This window comes from Poromitra crassiceps (assembly GCF_964638095.1).
Source record: "Poromitra crassiceps genome assembly, chromosome: 19".
In the NCBI taxonomy this organism is placed as follows: domain Eukaryota; kingdom Metazoa; phylum Chordata; class Actinopteri; order Beryciformes; family Melamphaidae; genus Poromitra; species Poromitra crassiceps.
This window is the reverse complement of record NC_139646.1, coordinates 23839441-23859317: the sequence shown is the minus strand read 5'-3', so window position 1 is coordinate 23859317 and position 19877 is coordinate 23839441. Positions and strand designations below refer to the sequence as shown.

The 19877-nt window shown below is 42.8% G+C and overlaps 1 protein-coding gene across 1 annotated transcript in view; it reads left to right on the top strand.

The window, feature by feature from the left end:
* Positions 1 to 19877, top strand: part of LOC310794286 (alpha-1,6-mannosylglycoprotein 6-beta-N-acetylglucosaminyltransferase B-like) — a gene marked incomplete at both ends in the record, with an annotated part of 214368 nt that overhangs the window by 175446 nt on the left and 19045 nt on the right. Inside the window, one exon of the mRNA XM_083656256.1 lies at positions 17680 to 17813. Coding sequence (XP_083512382.1) covers positions 17680 to 17813 — 134 coding nt within the window. The remainder of the gene's footprint in view (positions 1 to 17679; positions 17814 to 19877) is intronic.

Sequence of the window (19877 nt, the reverse complement as noted above, 5' to 3'; positions counted from 1 at the left end):
AGAACGAACAGGAGGGAGGTGGTTAAAACAGGAAGAGGAGACACAACGAACAGGAGGGAGGTGGTTAAAACAGGAAGAGGAGACAGAACGAACAGGAGGGAGGTGGTTAAAACAGGAAGAGGAGACAGAACGAACAGGAGGGAGGTGGTTAAAACAGGAAGAGGAGACAGAACGAACACCAGGGAGACATAAAGTGGAAAGACACGAGAGAGAAGAAAGACAAAGAGCCATGGTTCTGATCCGGTTTTTAGTTTCTGAGACTTTTTTATAGCGCAATTAAGAACGTGTGCTTACAGCTCGTTAATGACTTCTGGCATCGCTGCAAAGACGCAACAACTGGGAAACTAGGCCGCGACCCTCATGAGACCACGGCAACAAAATACATCAAGAAAACTACAGTCAGCTCAACAGCCCAGCAGGCTGCCCAAGCTGCCTCATGACCACAGAAGATTGAAAGTTCAGCTTTAGCCTGACCCTCGCCAGCCCCTGTCTGCCCCCCGTATGCCATGAGGGCATGTTTGTCTGCCCCCCTGTATGCCATGCCATGAGGGCATGTTTGTCTGCCATGCCATGAGGGCATGTTTGTCTGCCATGCCATGAGGGCAATTGGCATTTCACCTCCCAAGTCTTGCTCCCAGGGTGTGGAAAACCAGCAATGAGAGAAGAAAGGGAGAGGAGGATAATGTGAGTGAAAGTGAAGAGAGGAGAGAGAGATGTGATGATGAAAGAGAAAGGTGTGTGTGAGAGAGAGAGAGAGAGAGAGAGAGAGAGAGAGAGAGAGAGAGAGAGAGAGCGGAGTGGAAGGTAACCTGACACCACGTATAAACCATGAGTATGACGCTCCATGTATTTTTAAAATCCAATTATGAGTGAGAGAAATGCATTACGGGCGAGAAGCCATTTTCCCAGCACACACCCTGCTTGGCTCTCTCTCTCTCTGTCTCCCTTCTGTCTTTCTTGGTTTCGGTTTATTGCACAGAGATACGTGTATACACACACACACACACACACACACACACACACACACACACACACACACACACACACACACACACACACACACACACACACATACAGTCCCACCTTTCCCCCCAGAGAGGATGTCAGTCAACCAACAGTCTGTGCTTAATTGCACGCTGAGGTCAGCAGTCCTCGTCTCCGTCGTTACCGCAGAGTCTTGATTTCTGCTTTCCCAAAGCGGAGGGGACTTTTAGTGTTTGTAAGAGACGGCCGTGATCCACGGAGGCTTGTGGGACTTTTAGTGTTTGTAAGAGACGGCTTGTGGCGAAAGCATTCCCGGAATGTTTTGGCGCTTTACCGGTGAGAACAGGAATCTATAATGCTCACTTTTCTCTAGAGGACGCACCTCAACGGTTCACATGCCGTGCATCAACGAGAACACCCGGGGTGTTCAATTCTTCATGAGAACTTGAGAGCTCAGGTGCAGATCTGTTAAATCAGGGATTCACTAAGATTTACAACCCGGTATATACAGTATGATACGCAGCATACACCATTGATTGTATCGACCAGCCATACGGCAAAGTAAACTACACTTCTCTTTATCTCTTCCCCTTACTACAGTCATATTTCCCCTCCCAACAACAAGACGATCGCACCGAACCACTTCATCCATTTATCTTCTTAGCCCAACAACTCCACCGCCCCCTAGAGGTTTAGGGCGGGTCAATGACATCCTCATTCACCTCGCTCCCTCCCTCTCACTCCCTCTCTCTCTCTTCCTCCCTCCCTCTCTCTCCCTCCCTCTCTCTCCCTCCCGCCCTCTCTCTCTCTTCCTCCCTCCCTCTCTCTCCCTCTCTCTCCCTCCCTCTCCCTCTCTCTCTCTCCCTCCCTCTCTCTCTCTCTCCCTCCTTCCCTCTCCCTCCCTCTCTCTCTCCCTCCCTCTCCCTCCCTCTCTCTCTCTCTCTCCCTCTCTCTCTCTCTCTCCCTCCTTCCCTCCCCCTTCCTCTCTCTCTCTCCCTCCTTCCCTCTCCCTCCCTCTCTCTCTCCCCCTCCCTCTCCCTCCCTCTCTCTCTCTCTCTCCCTCCCTCTCTCTCTCTCCCTCCTTCCCTCCCCCTTCCTCTCTCTCTCTCCCTCCTTCCCTCTCCCTCCCTCTCTCTCTCCCCCTCCCTCTCCCTCCCTCTCTCTCTCTCTCTCCCTTCCTCTCTCTCTCTCCCTCCTTCCCTCTCCCTCCCTCTCTCTCTCCCCCTCCCTCTCCCTCCCTCTCTCTCTCTCTCTCCCTCTCTCTCTCTCTCTCCCTCCTTCCCTCCCCCTTCCTCTCTCTCTCTCCCTCCTTCCCTCTCCCTCCCTCTCTCTCTCCCCCTCCCTCTCCCTCCCTCTCTCTCTCTCTCTCCCTCCCTCTCTCTCTCTCCCTCCTTCCCTCCCCCTTCCTCTCTCTCCCTCCCTCTCTCTCTCTCCCTCTCTCTCCCTGTCTCCTTCTCTCTCCCTCCCTCCCTCTCCCTCTCTCTCTCTCTCTCCCTCTCTCTCTCTCCCTCCTTCCCTCTCTCTCCCTCTCTCTCTCTCTCCCTCCCTCTCTCTCCTTCCCTCTCCCTCCCTCTCTCTCTCCCTCCCTCTCTCTCCCTCCCTCTCTCTCCCTCTCTCGTCCCATCAGGACAGATCTAGCTAGTTGAGCCCCGATGAGCTGAAAGGCCTCATTAATCAAATGCTGTGAGCTCTGGGACCCTTCAGCTCGCTTTAATTACTTTTGTTTTATGTTTCCTCTGACATCCACATTCATTTATTATGCCTGGACAACACCATGCTGCCCTCTCCACCGTGTGTGTGTGTGTGTGTGTGTGTGTGTGTGTGTGTGTGTGTGTGTGTGTCTGTGAAAATGCTGAAAGCCGATAGGAGATAGTCTTAAATCACACCCACCCATCTGATAATAGGACTTGCATATTGATTCCCTGTGCTTTGAGGAGATCTGCATGCAGAGGGAGGCGTGCAGAGAAGAAACAGCACCTCACTTAGACACAGGACTAGCCAGAGGGCCTGTAGATGCCTTGGCTAGTCAACGCTGGCTTGTAGACACCAGTGTTGGGCAAGTTACTTTCAAAATGTAACATACTACATATTACTAGTTACTCTCATTCATTCGTTCATCTAGATTTTATGGAGGAAACCCCAGGGGAGCACGGGGAGAACATGCAAACTCCACGCAGAAAGGCCCTTTTCATGAGACAACCCACCTGGGCACCAGGCAGGCACCGGAGACACGCCACAGCGACCCAGGCTTGCTGTGAGGTCGACAGGCTACCACTGTGTCACCGTGCATGGAATCCTCCAAAACGTGAAAATCGGCAAAATTGGAGTCACGAGGTTTTCACATGATGGGAGCAAAATGCTCAAGTAGTTCTGCTTTACAAAACTCTGAAAAAGACTGATGAGTTATAGACGGTTTTAACTTGACAACAAAAACATTCTAAATTGAACCCCCGCTCACTTCCTGTTGCAGTGTTTGCTATGGACATAAAAGAAAAAAAAACATTCAAGTGCAGGACTGACCATTCCGTGAAAACCGTCTATACAGCTGAGCGGCGAAAACAAAAGTAACGATGTCGAGTGAATATTTCTGCAGTTTGCCGAATGCTGAGAAAAAGGAAGTGCTGTGGGGTTGCGCTCTGGTGAAAACCGTCTGTAGAGTAATGAGTACGCTGCAGCATCTGCTGCAGTACTAATGGAGGATAGATGAGGGAGTACGATGATGGCAACCATTAAACACATCCCTGCACCTTTTAAAGAGGGCTGTATATAGAGATGTAGAAGTATACTGCAAGTCTGCAAGGTAGCTCTTTCCTTTGAACAAGGCTCTATCAATGAAACATGACTTTGGTCTTCTCTTTAGGATATAGACTTCCAACATGACATTTACATGTTGCACCTCAGTCTTCTCTTTAGGATATAGACTTCCAACATGACATTTACATGTTGCACCTCAGTCTTCTCTTTAGGATATAGACTTCCAACATGACATTTACATGTTGCACCTCAGTCTTCTCTTTAGGATATAGACTTCCAACATGACATTTACATGTTGCACCTCAGTCTTCTCTTTAGGATATAGACTTCCAACATGACATTTACATGTTGCACCTCAGTCTTCTCTTTAGGATATAGACTTCCAACATGACATTTACATGTTGCACCTCAGTCTTCTCTTTAGGATATAGACTTCCAACATGACATTTACATGTTGGACCTCAGTCTTCTCTTTAGGATATAGACTTCCAACATGACATTTACATGTTCCACCTCAGTCTTCTCTTTAGGATATAGACTTCCAACATGACATTTACATGTTGGACCTCAGTCTTCTCTTTAGGATATAGACTTCCAACATGACATTTACATGTTGGACCTCAGTCTTCTCTTTAGGATATAGACTTCCAACATGACATTTACATGTTGCACCTCAGTCTTCTCTTTAGGATATAGACTTCCAACATGACATTTACATGTTGGACCTCAGTCTTCTCTTTAGGATATAGACTTCCAACATGACATTTACATGTTGCACCTCAGTCTTCTCTTTAGGATATAGACTTCCAACATGACATTTACATGTTGCACCTCAGTCTTCTCTTTAGGATATAGACTTCCAACATGACATTTACATGTTCCACCTCAGTCTTCTCTTTAGGATATAGACTTCCAACATGACATTTACATGTTGGACCTCAGTCTTCTCTTTAGGATATAGACTTCCAACATGACATTTACATGTTGGACCTCAGTCTTCTCTTTAGGATATAGACTTCCAACATGACATTTACATGTTGCACCTCAGTCTTCTCTTTAGGATATAGACTTCCAACATGACATTTACATGTTGGACCTCAGTCTTCTCTTTAGGATATAGACTTCCAACATGACATTTACATGTTGCACCTCAGTCTTCTCTTTAGGATATAGACTTCCAACATGACATTTACATGTTGCACCTCAGTCTTCTCTTTAGGATATAGACTTCCAACATGACATTTACATGTTGCACCTCAGTCTTCTCTTTAGGATATAGACTTCCAACATGACATTTACATGTTGGACCTCAGTCTTCTCTTTAGGATATAGACTTCCAACATGACATTTACATGTTGCACCTCAGTCTTCTCTTTAGGATATAGACTTCCAACATGACATTTACATGTTGCACCTCAGTCTTCTCTTTAGGATATAGACTTCCAACATGACATTTACATGTTCCACCTCAGTCTTCTCTTTAGGATATAGACTTCCAACATGACATTTACATGTTGGACCTCAGTCTTCTCTTTAGGATATAGACTTCCAACATGACATTTACATGTTGGACCTCAGTCTTCTCTTTAGGATATAGACTTCCAACATGACATTTACATGTTGCACCTCAGTCTTCTCTTTAGGATATAGACTTCCAACATGACATTTACATGTTGGACCTCAGTCTTCTCTTTAGGATATAGACTTCCAACATGACATTTACATGTTGCACCTCAGTCTTCTCTTTAGGATATAGACTTCCAACATGACATTTACATGTTGCACCTCAGTCTTCTCTTTAGGATATAGACTTCCAACATGACATTTACATGTTCCACCTCAGTCTTCTCTTTAGGATATAGACTTCCAACATGACATTTACATGTTGGACCTCAGTCTTCTCTTTAGGATATAGACTTCCAACATGACATTTACATGTTGCACCTCAGTCTTCTCTTTAGGATATAGACTTCCAACATGACATTTACATGTTCCACCTCAGTCTTCTCTTTAGGATATAGACTTCCAACATGACATTTACATGTTGGACCTCAGTCTTCTCTTTAGGATATAGACTTCCAACATGACATTTACATGTTGCACCTCAGTCTTCTCTTTAGGATATAGACTTCCAACATGACATTTACATGTTGCACCTCAGTCTTCTCTTTAGGATATAGACTTCCAACATGACATTTACATGTTGCACCTCAGTCTTCTCTTTAGGATATAGACTTCCAACATGACATTTACATGTTCCACCTCAGTCTTCTCTTTAGGATATAGACTTCCAACATGACATTTACATGTTGCACCTCAGTCTTCTCTTTAGGATATAGACTTCCAACATGACATTTACATGTTGCACCTCAGTCTTCTCTTTAGGATATAGACTTCCAACATGACATTTACATGTTGCACCTCAGTCTTCTCTTTAGGATATAGACTTCCAACATGACATTTACATGTTCCACCTCAGTCTTCTCTTTAGGATATAGACTTCCAACATGACATTTACATGTTGCACCTCAGTCTTCTCTTTAGGATATAGACTTCCAACATGACATTTACATGTTGCACCTCAGTCTTCTCTTTAGGATATAGACTTCCAACATGACATTTACATGTTCCACCTCAGTCTTCTCTTTAGGATATAGACTTCCAACATGACATTTACATGTTGGACCTCAGTCTTCTCTTTAGGATATAGACTTCCAACATGACATTTACATGTTGCACCTCAGTCTTCTCTTTAGGATATAGACTTCCAACATGACATTTACATGTTGCACCTCAGTCTTCTCTTTAGGATATAGACTTCCAACATGACATTTACATGTTGCACCTCAGTCTTCTCTTTAGGATATAGACTTCCAACATGACATTTACATGTTCCACCTCAGTCTTCTCTTTAGGATATAGACTTCCAACATGACATTTACATGTTGGACCTCAGTCTTCTCTTTAGGATATAGACTTCCAACATGACATTTACATGTTGCACCTCAGTCTTCTCTTTAGGATATAGACTTCCAACATGACATTTACATGTTCCACCTCAGTCTTCTCTTTAGGATATAGACTTCCAACATGACATTTACATGTTGGACCTCAGTCTTCTCTTTAGGATATAGACTTCCAACATGACATTTACATGTTGCACCTCAGTCTTCTCTTTAGGATATAGACTTCCAACATGACATTTACATGTTGCACCTCAGTCTTCTCTTTAGGATATAGACTTCCAACATGACATTTACATGTTGCACCTCAGTCTTCTCTTTAGGATATAGACTTCCAACATGACATTTACATGTTGCACCTCAGTCTTCTCTTTAGGATATAGACTTCCAACATGACATTTACATGTTGCACCTCAGTCTTCTCTTTAGGATATAGACTTCCAACATGACATTTACATGTTCCACCTCAGTCTTCTCTTTAGGATATAGACTTCCAACATGACATTTACATGTTGCACCTCAGTCTTCTCTTTAGGATATAGACTTCCAACATGACATTTACATGTTGGACCTCAGTCTTCTCTTTAGGATATAGACTTCCAACATGACATTTACATGTTCCACCTCAGTCTTCTCTTTAGGATATAGACTTCCAACATGACATTTACATGTTGGACCTCAGTCTTCTCTTCAGGATATAGACTTCCAACATGACATTTACATGTTGCACCTCAGTCTAGGGATGCACGATATGGATTTTTAGAGCCGATACGATAACCGATAAATATATTCTTCTTGGCCGATAACCGATACGATATAACCGATATTAATTTCATTTTTTTTATGATTTTTTTTTTTTAAAGAAGTTCTTAACCTGTAGTTTATCCACACCTGGGGGTAAGAAAGGCTAGCCTAAGATGTAGCCCTAGTGAGCAATGATGGAAGATGTAATATTCCAAACAAACCTGACATCTCTATTGTGAACACAAAAAAGAATACTTCTGACTTTTCAAAAGTTCGTTTTATTTTCAACTCAATAGCATTTGGTTCAGTAATGCAACAGCAGCACTGACACCTAGTGGCTGTGAAATTAAATTAAATGCTGAGTGTCACACTCACAACACAAGGAGCAGAACATGGCTGCAGAAATGCCCTGTTAGGTAGGATTTTAGTTTGGCTTTCATAGAACATTTTGCACAATAAGTCAAATAAATAAAATGCACTGACGTTATGTCACATTAAACATACCAACATCAATATTAATAAACTACATTTTTTAACCAAAATAAAGTGCATCCCTCAAGGCTTTATAGAACAAATCCTATATAGAGACTTTGCTGTAAGAAAGAAAAGAGTCAGTGCATGAGGTAGGTTTCTCTATACTTTAGCTTCATAGAACATAAAGCCTCAAAACATTTTGCACAAGACAACAAATGATTGAAATAAAGTAAAGTGCATCGCCAAGGATCTATAACAAAAGACAGACTAATAAAGAAAATGGTTGAGGGACAGGACAACTATATTCATTTTTCAACTCCACTCCACAGTATCAGAATCAGAAAGACTTTAATGATCCCCGGGGGGAAATTGGGACAAGTTACAGTAGCTCGCTCACAGAACACGCATACATTTTCTTTGCTCTTGCATTTTTTTTTACAGCAGTTTTATGCTTTACTGTATGCTATGCTTGCTGTAGCTATGCTACTTTGAAAGCATCAGGGGGAGATCTTTCTTGATAAAAAGAAGCATTTCTGCCTTCTCACATCCGATTCTGTTTCTTTTTTCGTCAACTAAATGGCCTGCATTGGTCAACTACATGGGCAGCAGCAGAAAACAAACGTTCACTGTCGATGCTAGTGCAAAGAGCTGACAGGTAGTCACGTGCAAGCTGGGCCAGGGTCGGGAAACGGGACTTGTTGCTTCTCCAGTATTCCACCGGGTTCGTAGTCGGGGAGATCGGCTCTGACAGATATCCTTGTAGCTGAAATGAGAATAATAAAATCACATCATCATCATGTTCTGGTGTATTTATTTTTCTACAAGTTGAAAGCTTTGTTTTATTGTTCTGTTGTTATCTAAAATTAAATAAATTACCTCCACATCTGTCTGGTCGTCTTTGCTTGTGGCTCTGCCGCCTGGTCAGCTGCATGTTCCCTGATGCTGTCCATCTCTTCACGCAACATCTCTGTGGCTTGCCGTTTGGTGGCAATGTTGAAGAAGCAGCTCTTATATCTGGGGTCCAAGATTGTTGCCAGATAATAAAGGGGCTCTGTCTGCATAGATGTCAGTGAAGCGCCTTTGTTTCTACTTTTTCTAACAGGGTCTTCTTGGACATTTTAATTCCCTGTTCCTGGGCTTAGAGATGCAGGTAGTTGATAATCTGCTCCATATGCTCCCAGCACTCGCTTCTGCTCCACCAAACTCTTCAGCATATAGAACGTGCTATTCCATCGCGTGGCTACGTCTTGTTGGAGCCGTGCTTCTTTTCCCTGCATAAGCTTCGCAGATCACTTGAAGGCGACGATCCGGGCGCAGTCTATGCTGGGGACCAGGGAGCGCCGCGCCGGGCGGAGAGAGCTGGCCGGGGCCGGCTAGCAATTAGCTCAGTAGCTGCTGAAGCTACGCCAGCAGGATAGCCTGATCCTGTCGCGGCTAGCCAAGCCTCGAGTCGCTAATCAGGGCAGGCAATCCGATTTTGGATCAACTTTAGAGAGTTCTGCTTTGATTACAAAGAATTCAGCTCTATAACTAATCGTTGAAATGCGCTGTTGTGGGTATGATGTGCTAGCTGTTAGCTCAGTGGCCACTGGAGCTACGTCAACAGGCTAGCAGGCCAGGCCGCGGTTAGCCTAACCGCGACTCGCTTAACACACGGCAGGCAATCCAATTTAGCATCTATTTTTAGAGAGTTCTGCTTTGTTAAAAAGAATTCAGCTCTATTGATCACGGACTAAACGATCAGTACAACACGAACCAAGTAACGATCAAGAAGTCACAGGACAGACCGACGAGGGTGACTTGCGTGCGGCCATCTTGCGTGGAAGCCACAGTGGAACATGCAAACTCCACACAAAAAGGCCCTTTTGACGAATCCTGTGTCTTCTACCAGGGAATCAAGTCATCGAGTGCCATCATTTCCGCGATTTTCTTGGGAATTGCTTTAGCCATTGGGCTGTCGTTGTCGCTTGTGGCACTAGAGTTGCGGCACTCGCTTTCTAGCTCCCAGGGCTGTAAACAGCTAGCTAGCTCGCTAGCTGCTGCTTTTCCGGCTGCCTTAGCTGCGCTCGCTGCTTCGTATTCCTTCCACACGTCTTCACTGCCATGGCGAGTTTTCAGGTGATGTATGAGATTAGTTGTGTTGAAACTCGTAGGCTTCTTCCCTCCTCTCGGAATCTTTGCAGAACACTTTACAGATTGCAATTGCAGCGTCTTGCTCTGAAACTGTGAAATGCATCCATACAGGCGCAGCCATTTTCTCTGTCTACTGCTTGAGGCGACAGTGACGTCATTAGCGCGCGACAGCAATACTCCGCTTCCAACGTAAACAAAGCCAAATTGGCACGTTACATTATCGGATCTTTTTTATCGGAAAAATGCCATTATCGGAATAAATAATAATAACGCACAATGGCCATATCGGCCGATAATTTATCGGTCCGATAATTATCGTGCATCCCTACCTCAGTCTTCTCTTTAGGATATAGACTTCCAACATGACATTTACATGTTGCACCTCAGTCTTCTCTTTAGGATATAGACTTCCAACATGACATTTACATGTTGCACCTCAGTCTTCTCTTTAGGATATAGACTTCCAACATGACATTTACATGTTGCACCTCAGTCTTCATATCTCCCTGAATGTTTAATGACTAACCAGACTGCAGCATCTCTATGTCTACATAGCATGATGTGTGTTATTCTAACATTTAAGCAGTGTAACACTATTATTATTACCATGTGTGCTGAAGTGCAAGACATGGTGTTACCACTAATTATACACACAGATGTTTGAACATACTGCATTTCTAAATGCACTGTCAGTGGTGAGGGCCTGTATAGCCGAGGTTGTCAAAAAAAATGGGTGCCATGACACAAATTATTAATTACTCCCTACTATTGCTCACCAAATTATTCATTGCTTAGAAATGTCAAGTGAAAAGCCTAGAGCGGGGTTTCCCAAACTGTGGGCCGTGGAGGTACTGCAGGTGGGCCGCCAGGAGCATTTTTTATTTATTTTTAGGCTGACGTTTTTGGACAAATACAAACTACCAAATGGACTGTACTGGACTAGAAATGTTGAATAATACACTAAATCAGTGTTTTTATTTCACTATACATGGTGGAACTTGGCGCTAATGGTGTTAGCATACTCCATCCACACACATGAAACGGTTAGCATTTGAGTTACAGTAACGCATTGTAACATTGTAACAGCAACATTACTAATGTGATTTGTGTGATGTACCCCAGCCTGCGAGCTTTCAAACCATGTCAGAATTTGAATTCAATAATCTAGCTAAAAGCAAAGAAAATTGCAGTGCATTGTTTGGAGAGTAGGAAGTGAAATGCGTGAGCATTTTCTTTTCAAAATCACCTGTCAAATCCCACTTTAACCCCTGTGCACGCAAATATTCTGATGAGTAAAGGTCCTTACACATCAAGAGCGATGCAAATATACGGCACGAAATTGCGATGCGAGTTTTGACCCACCTGTCAATCACAGCCACAGATGTGTACACGTTGGAAGCGAATTTCTGAAAAATCGTCCGTGGTTCGAAAAAATAACCGCCGCAATAACGCTCAGCGAAACTTCGCCGTTGGTCTGCACGGTTGCATTGACTCATATAGGGTCGGAAAATATTATTGACGTGCAAATTGCGAATCGCACGAAAAAAACGCTCCCGATGTGTAAGGACCTTAAGGGGATTATTAATTTGCCGTATGCCTTTTTTTTTTTTTTTTTTTTTTTTTTTTTTATTATTTACAGTTTTTCTTTTATTACACACAGACCACAAAACAATAAACAAAAACGTGCAACATGCACATACAAGGGAGAGGGAAGTGAAGGTGAGAAAACAAAAATAACCAACAACAACAAAACTTCCCCCACAACAGCAATGCAACACAGAGGCAAGCAATCGATTGTATTGTTAAGTATTACAGTATAGAATGTTATGGCAAACAACGATGCCGGTGTCAACAGGAATCCGGATAGAGTGGGCAGCATCCACAATGAATAAAGAAAAGAAAACATCCACTTTATGTTGTATAGGAAACTATCTAGGCTGTAAGGCTAGCGATTGATAGGCTAAAGAGTTTCTCACCAAGTCCCACAGCTCAGTAGGACCGATATCAAGGTCCCCCAGCCTCCCGGTAACTCTTTCCATACTTAACAGGTCTAAAAAACCACTCACCCAGTCCTCAATTAAAAAGCATCTGGGTTTGCGGAACTTCCAATTTAATAAAATTATTCTCTTAGTGGCCAGAAAGGCCAGACCAACGATCCTCTGTACATGCTTGCTTTGTGTTTGTGTGACCCTAGTTCCTAGCAGACATTCAACAGGGCCAGCAGTAACGTTTACATTCAACAGTCTTGAGAGTGTGTCAATAACCTCTTCCCAAAATATTTTTACTGCTGGGCAGTGCCACAGCATATGAAATAAAGTACCAACTTCTCCACAATGCCAGCATTGATCTGAGGAGTTGGGGTCCATTTTCTTAATTATTGAGGGAGTTATATATGCCCTATGTAAAATTTTAAATTGGAGTATTCTGTATCGGACTGCATTAGCTATAGTTATTGAATCTCTCCATATTAAGTCCCATTCTACAGGGTCTATTGACACACCTAAATTCTGTTCCCATCGAGTTTGAGTCAATACCAGACAATCAGTAGGGGAATGGGTCAGCAGCCTATACAGGCCTGAAACCGTTCCTCTATTAGAAGCAAGCACTCTCATTTTCATGTCTACTGCTAAGTTACAGCCAATAAATACATCTGTGTATTTAGAGAAAATAGATTTCAACTGTACATATTGCAAAAAAGCATGATCGTTTAGGTTATATTTCTCTTTTATTTCTATAAACGGTATAATTTTCCCATTTTTTATAATTTGTGAAGTTTCTATGATGTTATGATGCTGCCACACCAGATTGTTCACCGGGTTTCCTCCTGCCTTAAAAAGTGGGTTCCTCCAAATTGGACATGAAGCTAAGGAGACCCCTTTGATACCAAGCCTTTTATAAACAATTTTAGCAATGTCACATGAAAAATTAATGATAGCGTTATCTAACTTTAAGGGAGGGTGAGGATGATACCACAATGATGATAAGGAAGTTAGTTTGTTGTTCTCCCTGACTATGCATTCCTCAAGCCAGTCCCAGCTACCCTTGCACCTAGCCTGCTTATAGCCCCAGGTCAAAGGGTATCTGGCGTTGTATGCCAAGTAATACAGGTAAATATCTGGAACCCCCAAACCACCTTTACCTCTTGGCAATGATAGCTTTTTATGACTGATCCTGGGTTTCTTTTCCTTCCATAAAAAGGAAGAAAAAAGCTTATTTATGTCATTAAACCAGGATTTTGGGATATAGGAGGGCACAGCAGAGATTAAAAAAGTTATTCTAGGAAGAATGTTCATCTTTAGAACCTCCGCTCTACCCCAAAGGGATAGAGGAAGAATTGACCACCTCTTAATGTCGTCCTTAATAGAACGCAATAGAGGTGGAGCATTCAGATCGAGAATCTTGTTAATAGGGGTTTTAATCAATATTCCCAAGTATTTCATCCCTTCTGGTTTCCAGATAAAGGGGGCTGTGCCGAGGTCTGAGTTAAATGTTCGGCAATTAAGTGGTATAGCTTCACTTTTAGACCAATTTATCCTATATCCTGAGAATTGACTGAATGTTTGGATAGTTTCTAGGACCTGGGGTATAGAATGTGCAGGCTCGGACAGAGTTAGCAGGATATCATCTGCGTACATGTTAAGCTTAAAATCATGATCCTCCACTGAAACACCTGTAATGTCCTTGTTCCTTCGGATGGCGCATGCCAACGGTTCTAAGGCTAACACGAACAACAATGGGGACAAAGGACAACCTTGTCTCGTAGACCGAATTTGCCGTATGCCTAAGTTCACATGCTCTGTTAATGAAATAAAAATATATAATATAAAAAACATATAGGGAAATACATCATCTTACTTGTGTGTGCTGATCAGAGTTGTGATTAAAGGGTTAGGAGGGCCCGGAAGATTTTCAGATTTCAAAGTGGGCCCCGATATTCTTGAGTTTGGGAACCCCTGGCCTAGAGTGATCATACAAGTGAAAAGCCTAGAGAGCATTGGTTCCCAAACTGTGGTCAGTGGTCCGCGGGGCTCCGCCTGGTGGTCCGCCAGAGAATTGCTTTTTTTACAGTTTTTACATACACATTAACCCTGAGGAGTAGACGGATTGGGCCTCTTTTTGGAAATATTGTGAAATATCACAATTTACTCAAATTAATTAAAATTTGGCGAGGGGAAAAAAAACATTTTCAAAGGGGTCCTCTTTTTCACAGCCTGGGGATAACTAGCTTGTGGTGCCCAAGCGTTCAGAGTGACGTCGCTTTTTGATCCTTTGATGTCGGCTCTTCCTATCATTGTGAAGCAGAATTCACCAAGTGTTGGATTGTTCACCCACTAATCGGGAATGTGAGCTGGGATTAGACCGTCGTGAGACACGTTAGTTTTACCTTTCTTACCAGGTGTGTGTGTGTGTGTGTGTGTGTGTGTGTGTGTGTGTGTGTGTGTGACAAAGCAGTTGAAAATGCTTGTATAGTTTGCAGTTCTGTAAATGTATGATGAATGGAATTGATTTTAGCCATAGATGTTTTCTAAACAGCATTTTTCTAACCTGCTTCTTGAGCCAGGTATAAAGTATAACATTGCATACTGCAACGATAGCAAAATGCAAATGTCCCCCTCTCTCTGCTGGATCGCAGGTTCTTCTCACGAGTCACTCCCCAAAGCTTAAGTAAAAGGTGGGTGACGACACACCTCCCTGTCGTATTCCCCTCCAAGACTCCATGCCCTGCTGCAGCCGTTTGACCCAGATTAGCCCCGTACTCTGATCTCCCGATAGATATTCAGCTCAGCTACTCCTCTGTCTATCCCCTCTTCTTCCACCACCAGCCTCCTACTCTCCCTACCTACACACAAATAACCCACCACTCAATGTTCCATCGCTATCATTGTAGCTCTCCCTTCCTCCACACATAACCCACTGCTGAAAGATCACAATTTCAAGCTATTTATAAGCTATTATCCATACATCCACCTCTGATTGAAAGCAACAAGTCCATGGTTGTTGAGGGCAAAATTTAATGACACCAGTTCAGTTCCGAAGGTGTTTTTTTTTTTCATTTAAAAGAACGAGATATGGGCATCCGGGTAGTGTAGCGGTAGATTCCCTGCCTACCAACATGAGGGTCGCAGGTTTGTGCGCCCGTGTTACCTCCGGCTTGGTCGGGCATCCATACAGGTACGTGTCCCTGTCGCTGCACTAGCGCCTCCTCTGGTCTGTTCGGGGCGGAAGGGAACTGGTGGGAATAATCCTCCCCACGTGCTACGTCCTGCCAGTGAAGCTCCCCGCTGTCAGGTGAAAAGAAGCGGCTGGCAACTGCACATGTATCGGAGGAAGCATGTGTGTGTCTACGGCTCTCCCCCAGATCGGTAGAGGGGGTGGGGCAGCGACCGGAGCAGCAGCTGGGGGAATTGGCCAAGTACAATTGGGTAGAAAATGGGGGGGAAATCAGAAGAAGAATGAAAAAAACGCTGATACCTAGAACATGCACTGTACTGCTGCAAGGCCAGGGATGCACCTAGAAGCAGTGAAGTGGCCTTAACCCATTGATACCTGATGCAGCATTTGCGTGTATATCCCTCATTTGTGTGTGTATCCCTTTAAGACCGCGAACCGTGACGCGGTTCGCGATCTTAAGGGGATACACACACAAATGCTGCATCAGGTGTCAATGGGTTAAGACATGCATGTTGGAAATGAGGTACTGTATGTTAACAATGGCCTTTTGAGTGTTTTGCTCTTCAGACACTGGGATGATTATTGTGCTGTGACTGCTGTCTATTTGTTTCTTCCTCTCTCACACACACACACACACACGCGCGCGCGCACACGCACACGCACACACACACACACACACACACACACACACACACACACACACACACACCTCTCTGTCAGGTAAAGAGTGTCAGGCCTGACAGAGTGGACTCTGCAGTCTTTAGCTCTGGTTAATCCTCCTGAGCTCACAGAGTGGGCAGATTGAACTGGCTCAGACCATGGAGGTATTATATCAACTGGAGGGTGAGAGGGAAAATGGACGCCCATTCATCTGAACGGCAGCGCATTCGGCTTCTCTCCTCCTGGTGATGTGCGGTCCAAGCAGGGTCGTGTGCAGTAACGGCCGGTGTTTCACTGAAATGAAGTGACCACCTAAAAGGCCCTTAAAAAGTATTAATAAGAATTAATCGCCATTTGAGAGGTATTATATTTGTAGCTATTGTTCTCTCTGTGTTAAATGGGCATAATGATATCTCATCTCATATCGACCGCAGACCCCTGAATTGAATCGAAATCATATCGTGGAAGATTTTGTGATATCAGAAAATATTTCAAAATAATCTATATAATATATCGTATCGTGATGAAACTTGTGATTTACACCTATCGCTGATGTGACGAAAGTGGCGTTGAGGTCTTGAAAAAGTCTTAAAAGGTATTGAATTTAACCTCAAGATTCCTGCATATACACTGGACAAGGACACTGTGTGTGTGTGTGTGTGTGTGTGTGTGTGTGTGTGTGTGATGGAGAAAGATTACATTTGTGTGTGTGTGTGTGTGTGTGTGTGTGTGTGTGTGTGTGTCAATGTGCAGCCTTAGTTTCATGTGACTGATGTGGTCAACTTTCACCACAAACACCTGATCAGACCTTCTCGCTCCTCCACCCTCTGAAGCCTAAAGCACATACCTTCTCATCGCTGTCAGTTGTGCGTCATACCTCCCACAGGACACTTGACAGCCGGTGGCGCTGCAACAAAAGTGCTGGTGCCTGTTATTCTCTGGCTCCTATTCCAGTGTTAGCTTGTGTTCTTCTAAGGTATTCACAACCCTGCATGGTATTGAGTGGTTTCTCCGCTCTTAGAGGTTCTCTGTTGAGGGGCCTATTGTCAAAGCTGGAAACACAGAATGACTCGTAAAGAAATCAGTCTTTTCATTCCTGCAGAGAACAAGTTCAAGCGTTATGGTTGCTGTTAACGTATTTCAGAGATTCAGTCTTTTGTTGAATAGCTTTGGCATTGGGGGCATTGTTTAGAAAATTGAATTCAAACTGAATTTTATTGTTTACTTGTATGTAAACGTGGATTGGTTGAACAGTACTGGTACTGTGACTGAGTGTGATGTGTTCATCTGTAGATGTTGAAGAATAGCTGTTTAATTTGTGTTTCACTGAATTTATTTACATCAACAAAATGTGTCTAAATGTTTATTCTGGCCCTTCCTATTTGATGCAAGTTGATTTCTTAAATATTATATCTGAGGTCTTTTCTAGCTGGAAGAATGTGGGTTTACAGCTTACAGTATAATGCCTTATGATTCGTTTTACTGTGGCACATTTTAATTGGAACCATGCTAACCTTGATTTGACTTCAACTGTGTATTCACCACTTAAAGATCAATAAAATGCACTATTGAGTGATTTATAATGTGTCCCGGGATGATCAGTCACGCTTTAATGACATGACAAATGTACTGTATTTCTCATTATGTCAATCTATGTAAATACACATAGAACCCACTGTATATGAAAGTGGCCGTTTCCTCCATGTTATGGTGGAGATGTGGTTTCCATAGGTGAGAAAATATATATTTTTACAAATAGAAGTATGAGCTTCTAATGTGTTGCCTGTCCTTACAGATGTCACATCCGTGTGATCGACACGTTTGGGACGGAGCCGGCTTATAACCACGAGGAGTACGCAACGCTGCACGGATACCGCACCAACTGGGGCTACTGGAACCTCAACGCCAGGCAGTACATGACCATGTTCCGTAAGGACAACCCATAACCCTAACCCAACACCAGGCAGTACATGACCATGTACTGTACTATGTACATGACCAGTCTAAAGTTTCACTACATCATTAGACTGTAAATGTATACAGATGCTACAGTGTAAAGGGTGGTTGTGGGCCGCATACAGAAAAATATAAGGAGTCGCGGGCCAAACAATATTAAGCGCGGCAGTTTTCGCGGAAAAAGAATTTGACCAGAAAACCCTTGTGCCATCAAAAATTTAATTTCTACCTAAATAAATATATGACACATAGTTTATTGATGTGCTCAGTCACCTAATTTTCTTTTCCTGTGCCAACAGGTTAAGACAGAGATAATTTAACATAACATTAGTATTAAACATTTATTCAGTATTAAAAATGTTTAAAAATAAATAGACCAGGTCAGGGTACTCAAGTATAACCCATTTTCAATGGTTTTAAATTGAAAAATGAAATGGGGGGAATCAGTTTTTTTGTTTTTGTTTTTCCGTTTCTTCTTCTTCTTTTCCGTTTTCTGTTTTAAACTTTAAAACAGAAAAACGGAAAAACGTTTTTAGCACACACAAAAAAGAAAAGATTTTTTTTTTCTTTTTTTTTTGCTAAATTCATGGCGGCCACTTAGGTATAAATGTTTGTTTTTTGTGTCCCCCCCCCCCTCATAAACATAGTCATTGGGTCCTATTGTTCAGTCTAACAATGCTATTGGATATGACATTTGTATATAAGTCCCGCCCACAAGGTCATGATGTATCACAACTTCCAGAACTTGGCTGAGAATTAACCTTGTTTCATTGGACTGGGTTTATCAATTCTAAGTAAGTAAAATGCCTTAAAAAAAATTGTGATCAGTAAAATGACTAGAACATGTACATATGTTGTTATTGTGAAATACATTCCCCAAATATTATATTATATTATATATAATATAAATATTATATTACCGGTAATATTATTATTTCCATAAAACCTTATAAAAACAGATTTTTTGCAAACACTTCATTATCATCTCCAAAGGCCTCCTACAACACCATCTGAAAGGTTTACTGATGCTACAGTATATTGGGGATTTACACATGACATCTCATTGATTTACACATCACATTACACATAGGTGTAAAATAAAAAAATAAAAAATTCAAGCTGTTTTACAGCTTCAAAACATTAAAGTTTAAACTTTCTTGTCATGCACTGCTGTCTGACATTATTATTTTAAGGTTGATAAGGATAAGGTTGAGTCCAATTCAGTGTTGTCACTTTGTGTGACAGGTTTTTTTATGCAGCTATTTTCAACAGCACCTCATTCTAGTGTCCCTTCAAGCTGTTGTAACACAGTAGCACACGTCTGCTCTGATGTTTCCTTCAAGCTGTTGTAACACAGTAGCACACGTCTGCTCTGATGTTTCCTTCAAGCTGTTGTAACACAGTAGCACACGTCTGCTCTGATGTTTCCAAAGCACTTGTCCTTGTCCTTCTCAGCTCTTGACTCAAGAGTTGCCTATTTGACTCTCCTCTGCTCTCACAGTCTGCAGCAGCGTCAGGCCAATTCACTATAGCTGGCCGTCAAACAGCAGAATCATTTCAGTGTCTATACGCCCACGTTCCTGAAGGTGCTGTCATTTACATTACCGGCTTAAATAAGGTATATTACTACTGCACTTTTACACTAATCATCATATCTGGTATTAAATGTAGGTATGTTAGTTAAATAACAAACAAAAAGTCATTTCAAGGAAGAGCTTTAAAAAAAGGGTAAATATATATGGTTTGCTTGACTGATGTTTAGTATTGTGATTTCACCAACATTTCACAGTAAATCAGAAATACAGAAAAGGTATCTTACTACTATAATAAGGCGGCCCGGCCCGCTTCCGCTCTACAGCGCGCAATCGAGTGACATCACTGGTGACATCACAATTGCTCACATAGACAGAGTGACATCACTGATGACATCACTGGTGACATCACAATTGCATCACATAGACAGAGTGACATCACTGATGGGTGCTAGTGGCTGCTTCTTCCTTTTTGTTTGTGTTGGAGTGAATGGGAGGTACCAGC